Source organism: Salmo trutta, unplaced genomic scaffold, assembly GCF_901001165.1.
Source record: "Salmo trutta unplaced genomic scaffold, fSalTru1.1, whole genome shotgun sequence".
NCBI classification, from domain to species: domain Eukaryota; kingdom Metazoa; phylum Chordata; class Actinopteri; order Salmoniformes; family Salmonidae; genus Salmo; species Salmo trutta.
In genome coordinates this window covers 824147-837282 of record NW_021822962.1, presented here as the reverse complement: position 1 = coordinate 837282, position 13136 = coordinate 824147, and the positions used below count along the sequence as shown (strand labels likewise).

Here is a 13136-nt window from a genome sequence, read left to right as displayed (position 1 = left end):
TACCTCCTGTGTTCTGTGGTTGTCCCCAGAGTAACCTGACACATCCTTCCATGGAGACATGATCCATAGATAGAAATGTGTACAGTGAAATGTTCATGTTCTCTACCCAATCTTTCCCTCTCTCCCTCCAGAGTCCAGGACCAGGGCGTCCATCGCGGTGTCCTCCTTCGACCACTCCACGCCCTTTAAGCGGCCTCACTCCACCATCTCCAACAGTAGCACCTCCTCTTCCTCCTCCCAGTCCTCTTCCTCACTGCTGGGCTCCCTCAACCTGCACCTGTACCCCTCACCTGCCCACCAGCACCCCCACGCCCACCAGCACCCCCACGCCCACCAGCACCCCCACGCCCACCAGCACCCCCACGCCCACCAGCACCCCCACGCCCACCAGCACCCCCACGCCCTGGGCAGCGTTCCCTCCTTCAGCCACTGGCCCTACGACTGCATTGAGGAGGACGAGCTGGAGCAGGACACGGGCAACCAGCCTTCTATGAGTGAGTGACAGACAGGCAGCCTTCTGTGAGTGAGTGACAGACAGGCAGCCTTCTGTGAGTGAGTGACAGACAAGCAGCCTTCTGTGAGTGAGTGACAGACAGGCAGCCTTCTGTGAGTGAGTGAGTGAGTGAGTGAGTGAGTGAGTGAGTGAGTGAGTGAGTGAGTGAGTGAGTGAGTGAGTAAGTGAGTGAGTGAGTGAGTGACTGACTGACTGAGTGACTGAGTGACTGAGTGACTGAGTGACTGAGTGACAGGCAGGCCCTAACAGGTATCCATGTCTGAGTCCCAAATGGCACCCTCTTCTCTATTTAGTGCACTACTTTTAACCAGAGCCCTATAAGTCCTGGTCAACCATAGTGCACTATATAGGGAATAGGGAGCCATTTGGTATGCATGCCATGTCCTCGGTTTAAAGTGTCTTACTGTCCCTAACTCATTACTAAGGATGTCTAATTCCTCTTTGAAACTGTGCTCATGTTCCTCTCTGTCCCCCTGAAAGTCTCCCTAAACTAAATGACTATTGTATCTTCTGTGTGTTGTCCAACAGTCACAGAGAGCTCGGGGGAGACGTCGTCCCAGTGTACCTCCAGTGACAATGTGACGGGTCTGAACAGCCTCACCCTCCCTATCCCAGGCCACGGCCACCCCAACATCATCATCGATGCCTTACCCAGCGACTCCACTTCCTCCTTCCTGTGTCCCGGCTCCTCCCACCCTCAGATGGCCCCTCCCCCAGCCCTGTTCCCTAAGGACCAGGTCCTCCAAGCCCAGGGCAGCACCTTCATCACAGCAGTGAGTAGAATGGTGGTTTTTACACATAATAGTGACATTGTGTAGACAAGTTTAAAGTAGCTAACAGACCTGGGTTCAAATACTATATGAAATCATTTCAAATAATTTATCTGTGCTTGATTGATCTTGCTTGGCTTAATGGATTTTTAGAATAGTCCCAAGTGCTTCAGGCAGACTAGAGCAAACGCTCAGTCATTAAAAGATTTCAAATAGTATTAGAACCCAGGTCTGGTCGGTAGGTAAAGATCTCTATTCTTGAGCTGATTGCAGAATACTCTCTGCTGAAGTGAAGTATCTTCTGAAGGTTTTTATACACTAGGACATGAATGATTCTGTTTATTCTGAGGTTTCCTAACTCACCCACTATCTGTCATCCAACATCATCCTGTCCAATCAATCGTGTCATTCCAGTGGAGTGAAGAGTGAACATTGCAGCCACTGGCTCTCCCTGGTTTCTCTCTCACCAGCATTTTGTGTGTTTTGTTTTTGCCAGAGCAAGACCTCTCATATTACAATAGGCCTCTCTACAGTGGTCTGACTCACAGAGAGAGAGAGGGCTGTTTAGCTCAGTAAGTAATTGGGTCTGACCAGAGTGGTGGTCTGTGTCCTGGTGTTCTGTTTGCTTCACAGCCTCATTAACAACTGTGGGGATCTCCCTCTGTCTGTACCATGAATACAAGTGTGTGTGTGTGTGTGTGTGTGTGTGTGTGTGTGTGTGTGTGTGTGTGTGTGTGTGTGTGTGTGTGTGTGTGTGTGTGTGTGTGTGTGTGTGTGTGTGTGTGTGTGTGTATATGTATGGCAGTGTCCTGCTAGGGTTAAATGACTGCTGTGTTAGTCCAGGAGTTTCCCCTGACCATGTGACCTGACCAGTTAACACTCCGTGTCCTAGTGATGGATGATTTGTTGTGTCAAGCTTTTGGGTTCTCAGGTCTCATGTCTCATGTCTCATGTCCTATATCTAATGTCTCATGTCTCATATATCATGTCTCATGCTCCTCTTGTCCTTCTGCCATGTGTGCTATAGCATGTTACATAGCTGTATGTTTGTTCTGCTTTTGCTGACATTGTTGATGCACAGTCATTATGTTAAAAGGTTCACTTGTTGTTCATACCTTAGCTCAGCAGCTAGGGGGCAGCAGATCATTGGTGCAGAAATCTGTTTTAATAAAAGGTTATGACAGTACTACATTGTAATCATCTACTCTTACGGTCAAGACGTAGAAGGAGCCTAATCAATAGATTTACAGTCTAGATGTTAGACAGTAATGTTAAATCAACCTTTCTCTAGCTCAGTAGTAACCAGACAGTTGGGGTTGAACGTTTGCAATGTTTGACAGTTTGTAAATCCTTTTTGTTAACCCTGTCAATGTGTCTTCCTCTTCTAGCTGTGAGGCCACTGCACTGAGAACTGGTGTTACAGAGGATCAGTAAGGACTTGTGAGTGAGGAAGCTATCCTGTTAAGCATGCTCAGTGACGCCTGTAACACTGGGCACTCTACTGTGTCTCTACTGGTCTCTACTGTGTCTCTACTGGACTCTACTGCACTACTGGTCTCCACTCTGTCTCCACTGGACTCTACTGTGTCTCGACTGGACTCTACTGTGTCTCTACTGGTCTCTACTGGACTCTACTGGACTCTACTGGACTACTGGTCTCCACTCTGTTTCTACTGGACTCTACTGGTCTCTACTGGACTCTACCGGTCTCTACTGGTCTCTACTGGACTCTACTGTGTCTCTACTGGACTCTACTGGACTCTACTGTGTCTCTACTGCTCTCTACGGGACTACTGTGTCTCTACTGGACTACTGGTCTCCACTCTGTCTCTACTGGTCTCCACTCTGTCTCTACTGGACTCTACTGGACTCTACTGTGTCTCTACTGATCTCTACTGGACTACTGTGTCTCTACTGGACTCTACTGTGTCTTGACTGGGCTCTACTAGACTCTACTGTGTCTTTACTGGACTTTACTGTGTCTCTGCTGGACTCTACTGTGTCTCTACTGGACTCTACTGGACTCTAGCGTGTCTCTACTGTGTCTCTACTGTACTCTAGTGGACTCTACTGTGTTTCTACTGTGTCTCTACTGGACTCTACTGTGTCTCTACTGGACTCTACTGGATTCTGAAAACAACAGACACACAACAGACCACTCTGACAACAGACATATAACAGACCACTCTGACAACAACAGACCACTCGGGCAACAACAGACCACTCTGACAACAACAGACGCACAACTGACCACTCGGACAACAACAGACCACTCTGACAACAACAGACCACTCTGACAACAACAGACCACTCTGACAACAACAGACCACTCTGACGACAAAGACCACTCTGAAAACAACAGACACACAACAGACCACTCTGACAACAACAGACCACTCTGACAACAACAGACCACTCTGACAACAACAGACACACAACAGACCACAACAGACCACTCTGACAACAACAGACCACTCTGACAACAACAGACCACTCTGACAACAACAGACCACTCTGACAACAACAGACACACAACAGACCACTCTGACAACAGACATATAACAGACCACTCTGACAACAACAGACCACTCGGGCAACAACAGACCACTCTGACAACAACAGACGCACAACTGACCACTCGGACAACAACAGACCACTCTGACAACAACAGACCACTCTGACAACAACAGACCACTCTGACGACAAAGACCACTCTGAAAACAACAGACACACAACAGACCACTCTGACAACAACAGACCACTCTGACAACAACAGACACACAACAGACCACAACAGACCACTCTGACAACAACAGACCACTCTGACAACAACAGACCACTCTGACAACAACAGACCACTCTGACAACAACAGACACACAACAGACCACTCTGACGACAAAAGACCACTCTGACAACAACAGACCACTCTGAAAACAACAGACACACAACAGACCACTCTGACAACAGACATATAACAGACCACTCTGACAACAACAGACCACTCGGGCAACAACAGACGCACAACTGACCACTCGGACAACAACAGACCACTCTGACAACAACAGACCACTCTGACGACAACAGACCACTCTGACGACAACAGACCACTCTGACGACAACAGACCACTCTGACGACAACAGACACACAACAAACCCTCACCCTTGAGACTGATGGCCTTTGGCATTTCATAACGATGAGTGAAAATTTGACATTGCTATGTATGCAGTACTTAAAGAAATAGTTTCACAAATGCTGGTACGTCATGTTCTGACTGTATATGTGTTTTAATGAACTAGATATGTATCACTGTTTATAATGTAGAGGAGTTGTTGTTTTATTAAGTCTTATTGAAGGAAGCAAACAGATGGAAAGTACTCAGCAGACAGCCAGACAGACACTAGTGGGGATTCACTACCAGCTATTCTGTTGATTAACGCCTCGGTCACACCGACGGTGACATTGCATTGTGGTCCACCAGAAGTACATTCATTTCCAATGGAACGCTGCGTTTGTCTTGCAGCATTGCGTTACAGAGGCAGTTGCAGTGCGTTCTGTGTGGTGCATACGTTGGATTTATAGAACTTAATCAAACTTATGCATCAAACTGTGTGTGTAAACGGCTTGACAGAAACGGTAGCAGAAAGGTGAATGTTAAACTTTTGTTTCACACATATCCAGATGATGCTGCGTAACATTTTGCACAATGACGCTGTCGGAGTGACCGAGGCGTCAGAATCAGCGGCATTTCCCTGTCTCTCTGGCTTTTCTTATCGTTGCCAGTACAATGTGTCTCTCTGTACAGAGTATTAAACAGGATATTAAAACGCTCTTTGATTTTTAGCACCACAGCTACATCTGACATGATATTACTTCAGCTTTTTCCCCACTGCCCTAATATGGAAATGATTTTTACTCAAACAACAATTACACTGTTACAAGCGAGCAAGGCAAAGCACTCTCTCTGGATAACAGAGTCTGTTAGATGACAAAATGTGAGCGTATCAGTTGAAAACAACAACATAGGGGCTTTGTTTCTAAATGTCTCTGTTTCTCTGGTAGGCCTAAGCTATGTACTGATGCTGTCAGCCTTTAGTTAGTGCATAAAGCTACTGCTAGATACAGACACAGTCTTATCATTAACCACAAACAGACCCCTACACACACACACACTGAGATAGATAGAGTCACACAGGAAGAACTGATACTGGTTGAATTAGGGAACAACAAACCAACGAGGAGGCAATGCTAATGAAGAATGGTTGCCTCGACACCTCAGAGAACACAATATGATCGCCTCCCAAATGGCACCCTATTCCCTACCCTGCCCTGGTCAGAAGTTATGCACTAAATAGGGAATAGGGTGCCATTTGGGACGTATTCTGGTTTTGACCACAAGACTGTTGTTCTCAGTCTGAGTGGAGCGTGTAGCTATGCAACAGAGTTAGACCACAACCAGCCTGCTCAGAGAGAACCACACAGACAGGACTCGCAGCAGCCAGGCAGGGAGGGAGGGAGGCAGGCAGGCAGGCAATCACCGAGGTTGAGACAATACTCTAAAACCCACAGATAGGTGTAGGGGCGTCAAAAAATGGATAGTGGGTAAAGATATCTGAGGCTGCTCTACTTTCTCATACATTGAGGCACATACTGATGGTCGAAGCTAAACAGTTTTTAAAGTACTCTCTATCTTGGAAATTCAGATGGTGGTTCATTTACAATCAAGTAGAGACTACATTTCCCCATTGTCATCCTCGCTCACTATCATTTTATTTTTTAAATGTGGTCGTCCATGAATAGCTGGCAGACAGATAACAGCTCACAGTGAATGGCTGCGTTTGGCTCCCCGGATCCAGAAGGAGAGGACAGCAGAGAGGGTCACCTCCATAACCAACACACAGAGCATCAGCACCTCCAGCTGTTACAGAAACACAACAATAAATAGTCAAAAGAAAACTGTCAGGGACAGACCTTCATCAAGCATGATGCTGTCATATCCCATTACTACAGTACGTCAACTTTGATGAGAACAAAAATCGACTTTTACAACTAATTACCTTTATATGATGTTGAACATTGGGATCCCAGGTAAGCATGTCCATGCCCAAGTCAACGCATATCAACACTCCTCCAACTACTGCTACGACCATGCTGCCAATGTTCACACACAGACAGACCTACAGGTTCACAAGACAGAGTGTTACATGGATCTTCTACTGTCGGCTACTGTGTGTTAAAATGAAATGAAACTCATCAAAGCCTCCAAGGATTCAATCAAGGTTTGTAGTAAATCTAGTCTATTATAAACATGAATATCAGAACAGTCAATGTATTAACACATTTTTTAATCTTTAATCAATTAAAACATTTAACTGCTTGCTGATCTGTTGTTTTTTCATTTGTGATTTTGTCTGTATCCCAATGTACATTATATTGTATAAAGGTTTTCTAATCTAAACTAATCTATCGTAATCTAATCTACCCAGGGGGCAAAACTGGTTCCAATGCAGCGATTATGACGCTAATCTGGTTGGAGTTCAATCTGTTTTGGGTATTTCTGCATTGCGATTATTTGACTCACAGGTAAAACTATTGACTCACAGGTAAAACTATTGACTCACAGGTAAAACTATTGACTCACAGGTAAAACTATTGACTCACAGGTAAAACTATTGACTCACAGGTAAAACTATTGACTCACAGGTAAAACTATTGAAGGTAAAACTATTGACTCACAGGTAAAACTATTGACTCACAGGTAAAACTATTGACTCACAGGTAAAACTATTGACTCACAGGTAAAACTATTGAAGGTAAAACTATTGACTCACAGGTAAAACTATTGACTCACAGGTAAAACTATTGACTCACAGGTAAAACTATAGACTCACAGGTAAAACTATTGACTCACAGGTAAAACTATTGAAGGTAAAACTATTGACTCACAGGTAAAACTATTGACTCACAGGTAAAACTATTGACTCACAGGTAAAACTATTGACTTACAGGTAAAACTATTGACTTACAGGTAAAACTATTGACTTACAGGTAAAACTATTGACTTACAGGTAAAACTATTGACTTACAGGTAATAGTCTGGGGAATTTGAACAACAGGTTGGATAACAACCCAGCGATGAAGAACTGAGGAGAGAGAAGAGAGAGAAGAGAAGGATAACATTTAAAGGTCCTCACATTGACAGCAATTATCAATAGGTTTTATAAGCGTGTTAATCAATATTTTACTATTGCTTAATGAACAGAAATTTGGGTGAACAGTTTTTTACTAATTGATTTAACTTAATTGCTTAAATGATCATTTAGTTCTAGTTACATGATCAGTATATTATACACTGAAATAACAAGATGACATTCAGAATCTCATGTAAAACATGTTCACTCTTAAATTTCAGTCAGTGCTATTGATTTGTGGGTAAAAACAATATATGCATCCAATAAGCTGTGAATTTGACCCCAGAGTAGTACTCCCGAAAACCTTCATCAGAAGACTTTCAGTATTTCCAAAGTGGTCCTCGGAGTTAAAACAAATAACATGTAACGATTAAAAGACAATGCTACCACCACTCACTAGTAGTCCAGTGAAGGGTGCGACTCTGAACGTGGTTAAAAGGGACTGCCTCGCATCCCGAGTTGCAGCAAACACAACTCCTACTGCAACACTTAGTAGACCGCTCGTCATCTGCAAAGACTGTTGCAAACACAAACCCTCACAAATTAACCATTGAAAATGATCATTCATAAATGTATTTTCTGTGAAATGCATTTCTGTGCCACTAGAAGCAAGACCTTTAACTAAACATACACTTCTTCAAATGCATATATATTCATATAGTTATATAGTTAACTGTTACACAGTCCTGTCATATAGTTATATAGTTATATAGTTAACTGTTACACAGTCCTGTCATATAGTTATATAGTTATATAGTTAACTGTTACACAGTCCTGTCATATAGTTATATAGTTATATAGTTAACTGTTAAACAGTCCTGTCATATAGTTATATAGTTATATAGTTAACTGTTACACAGTCCTGTCATATAGTTATATAGTTATATAGTTAACTGTTAAACAGTCCTGTCATATAGTTATATAGTTATATAGTTAACTGTTACACAGTCCTGTCATATAGTTATATAGTTATATAGTTATATAGTTAGCTGTTACACAGTCCTGTCATATAGTTATATAGTTATATAGTTAGCTGTTACACAGTCCTGTCATATAGTTATATAGTTATATAGTTAACTGTTACACAGTCCTGTCATATAGTTATATAGTTATATAGTTATATAGTTAACTGTTACACAGTCCTGTCATATAGTTATATAGTTATATAGTTAGCTGTTACACAGTCCTGTCATATAGTTATATAGTTATATAGTTAGCTGTTACACAGTCCTGTCATATAGTTATATAGTTATATAGTTAGCTGTTACACAGTCCTGTCATATAGTTATATAGTTATATAGTTAACTGTTACACAGTCCTGTCATATAGTTATATAGTTATATAGTTAACTGTTACACAGTCCTGTCATATAGTTATATAGTTATATAGTTAACTGTTACACAGTCCTGTCATATAGTTATATAGTTATATAGTTAACTGTTACACAGTCCTGTCATAGTCTGGTAGTTATTTTTTAATTGACCTTTAATGACGACAGATGCTCTAAAAAAAAGGGAAGAGAATTTCTGTGAAAATGTTTCATGTAAACAGTGTGATTACATCTCTTTCCTGCTCACAGTGTATAACTGACTTACATGATAAGGTATTTAAATATCACAGTGTATAACTTACTTACATGATAAGGTATTTAAATATCACAGTGTATAATGCATGATAAGGTATTTCAATATCACAGTGTATAATACATGACTGACATGATAAGGTATTAAAATATCACAGTGTATAATACATGACAGACATGATAAGGTATTTAAATATCACAGTGTATAATACATGATAAGGTATTTAAATATGACAGTGTATAATACATTATAAGGTATTTCAATATCACAGGGTATAATACATTATAGGGTATTTAAATATCACAGTGTATAACACAGGACTGACATTATAATGTATTTAAATATCACAGTGTATAATACAGGACTGACATTATAAGGTATTTAAATATCACAGTGTATAATACAGGACTTACATGATAAGGTATTTAAATATCACAGTGTATAATACATGACTTACATGACAAGGTATTTCAATCTCACAGTGTATAATACATGTCTTAAATGACAAGGTATTTAAATATCCCAGTGTATAATACATGACTGACATGACAAGGTATTTAAATATCACAGTGTATAATACATGACTGACATGATAAGGTATTTAAATATCACAGTGTATAATACACGACAGACATGATAAGGTATTTAAGTATCACAGTGTATAATACATGATAAGGTATTTAAATATCACAGTGTATAATACATTATAAGGTATTTCAATATCACAGGGTATAATACATTATAAGGTATTTAAATATCACAGTGTATAACACAGGACTGACATTATAATGTATTTAAATATCACAGTGTATAATACAGGACTGACATTATAAGGTATTTAAATATCACAGTGTATAATACATGATAGGTTATTTAAATATCACTGTGTATAATACATTATAAGGTATTTAAATATTACAGTGTATAATACATGATAATGTATTTAAATATCACAGCGTATAATACATGATAAGGTATTTAAATATCACTGTGTATAATACAGGACTTACATGATAAGGTATTTAAATATCACAGTGTATAATACATGACTTACATGACAAGGTATTTCAATCTCACAGTGTATAATACATGTCTTAAATGACAAGGTATTTAAATATCCCAGTGTATAATACATGACTGACATGACAAGGTATTTAAATATCACAGTGTATAATACATGACTGACATGATACGGTATTTAAATATCACAGTGTATAATACATGATAAGGTATTTAAATATCACTGTGTACAATACATGATAAGGTATTTAAATATCACAGTGTATAATACATGATAAGGTATTTAAATATCACTGTGTATAATTCATGATAAGGTATTTAAATATCACTGTGTACAATACATGGTAAGGTATTTAAATATCACAGTGTATAATACATGATAAGGAATTTAAATATCACTGTGTATAATAGATTATAAGGTATTTAAATATCACAGTGTATAATACATTATAAGGTATTTAAATATCACTGTGTATAATAGATTATAAGGTATTTAAATATCACAGTGTATAATACATTATAAGGTATTTAAATATCACTGTGTATAATACATGATAGGGTGTTTAAATATCACTGTGTATAATACATTATAAGGTATTTAAATATCACAGTGTATAATACAGGACTTACATGGTAAGGTATTTAAATATCACAGTGTATAATACATGATAAGGTTTTTAAATATCACAGTGTTTTATACAGGACTGACATTATAAGGTATTTAAATATCTCAGTGTATAATACAAGACTTACATGACAAGGTATTTAAATATCACAGTGTATAATACATGACTGACATGATAAGGTATTTAAATATCACAGTGTATAATACATGATAAGGTATTTAAATATCACAGTGTATAATGCATGATAAGTTATTTAAATATCACAGTGTATAATCCATGACTGACATGATAAGTTATTTAAATATCACTGTGTATAATACATGATAAGGTATTGAAATATCACAGTGTATAATACAGGACTTACATGATAAGGTATTTAAATATCACTGTGTATAATACATGATAAGGTATTTAAATATCACAGTGTATAATACATGATAGGGTATTTAAATATCACTGTGTATAATACAGGACTTACATGATAAGGTATTTAAATATCACTGTGTATAATACATTATAAGGTATTTAAATATCACAGTGTATAATACATGATAAGGTTTTTAAATATCACAGTGTTTTATACAGGACTGACATTATAAGGTATTTAAATATCTCAGTGTATAATACAAGACTTACATGACAAGGTATTTAAATATCACAGTGTATAATACATGACTGACATGATAAGGTATTTAAATATCACAGTGTATAATACATGATAAGGTATTTAAATACCACAGTGTATAATACAGGACTGACATGATAAGGTATTTAAATATCTCAGTGTATAATACAGGACTTACATGATAAGGTATTTAAATATCTCAGTGTATAATACATGGCAAGGTATTTAAATATCACAGTTTATAATACAGGACTTAAATGATAAGGTATTTAAATATCACAGTGTATAATACATGACACGGTATTTAAATATCTCATTGTATAATACATGACAAGGTATTTAAATATCACAGTATATAATACAGGACTTAAATTATATTGTATTTAAATATCACAGGTCGAAACTATGGAGACTAAACAATCCATAAACTTGAGATCGGCATTCATGCATGCATGGAACCATGAGAACTCATGAGACAGTATACATTCTATTAAAAGAAAAACGTTTGGTTACCAGTTCCACATTCAAAATAGACTTTCACACTCGTCTCATGAACAAACATACTAATAACTGCATTAGTTCCTCTTAGAAATTCCCCTCACTGTGCATGTCCACTTAACCTATAACAGAGACACTGTAAAGGCCTGTCTCTGAGTCTTACCAATAGACATAGCCATAGGAAGTAGGGGTGCTGAGGATGTTACAGCACCCCTTGAAAACTCGGAATAATAAATAAAATTAAAAATTAAAAAATAAATATATATATATATAAGTATATGTAGAAATAGTAAAAATAAAGAAAAACCCTTGAATGAGTAGGTGTGTCCAAACTTTTGACTGATACTGTATATATACAGTATATCCACTTTACCACATCTACTCATTCAAGGGTTTTCTTTATTTTTACTATTTCCTACGTTGTAGAATAATAGTGAAGACATCAAAACTATAAAATAACACATATGGAATCATGTAGTAACCAAAAAAGTGTTAAACAAATCAAAATATATTTTATTTTTGAGATTCTTCAAATAGCCACTTGTCATACTCGTCGTAGTGATGGGACCAAACTGCAACGGGTATGTGAATCATCTTCTTGTTTTATTGAAAGAAAATGAACACTGAACAAAAGAACAACGAAAACAGTCCTGTAAGGTACACTGACTATACACGAGACAACCCCCCACAAAACACAAGCAGAAAACCCCTACTTAAATATGGCCTCCAATTAGAGGCAACGAAGCACAGCTGCCTCCAATTGAAGGCCAAACCAAAACCCTGAACATAGAAATAGAACAACTAGATAACCACATAGAATTAGATGACATAGAACAGTACCCATAAAACACAACAACACAAAACAAACCCACCCCTGCCACGTCCTGACCAACTACAATAACAAAATGACCCCTTTACTGGTCGGGACGTGACAGTACCCCCCTCCCCCCCCAAAGGTGCAGACCCCGAATGCACCTGAGACAAAAACTCACAAAAACAATAACCCTAAACTAAAGGGAGGGAAGGGAGGGTGGCCACCGTCACCGACGGTTCTTGTGCAACACCCCCCTTCCCAATCCTCCCCCCTACGGAGGTGGCTCAGGAGCGGGACGCAGACCCCGCTCCACCACTGGCTCACCCCACTTTGGTGGCGCCTCTAGTACGAGGTCCCTCGCTGCCGACCCCGGACTGGGGACCCTCGCAGCGGGCGACTCTGGCAGCGCCGGACTGGCGGGCGACTCTGGCAGCGCCGGACTGGCGGGCGACTCTGGCAGCGCCGGACTGGCGGGCGACTCTGGCAGCGCCGGACT

The 13136-nt window shown here is 39.3% G+C and overlaps 1 protein-coding gene across 1 annotated transcript in view; it reads left to right on the top strand.

Annotated features, from left to right (window-relative positions):
- LOC115187639 (pleckstrin homology domain-containing family G member 4B-like) overlaps positions 1-2857 on the top strand; it is an 89194-nt gene extending 86337 nt beyond the window's left edge. The window contains 4 exon segments of the mRNA XM_029746608.1: positions 132-494; positions 1043-1287; positions 1781-1856; positions 2673-2857. Of these exon segments, the coding sequence (XP_029602468.1) occupies positions 132-494; positions 1043-1287; positions 1781-1825 (653 nt within the window). The 3' untranslated portion in view covers positions 1826-1856; positions 2673-2857.
- Positions 2858-13136: the final 10279 nt, after the last annotated feature.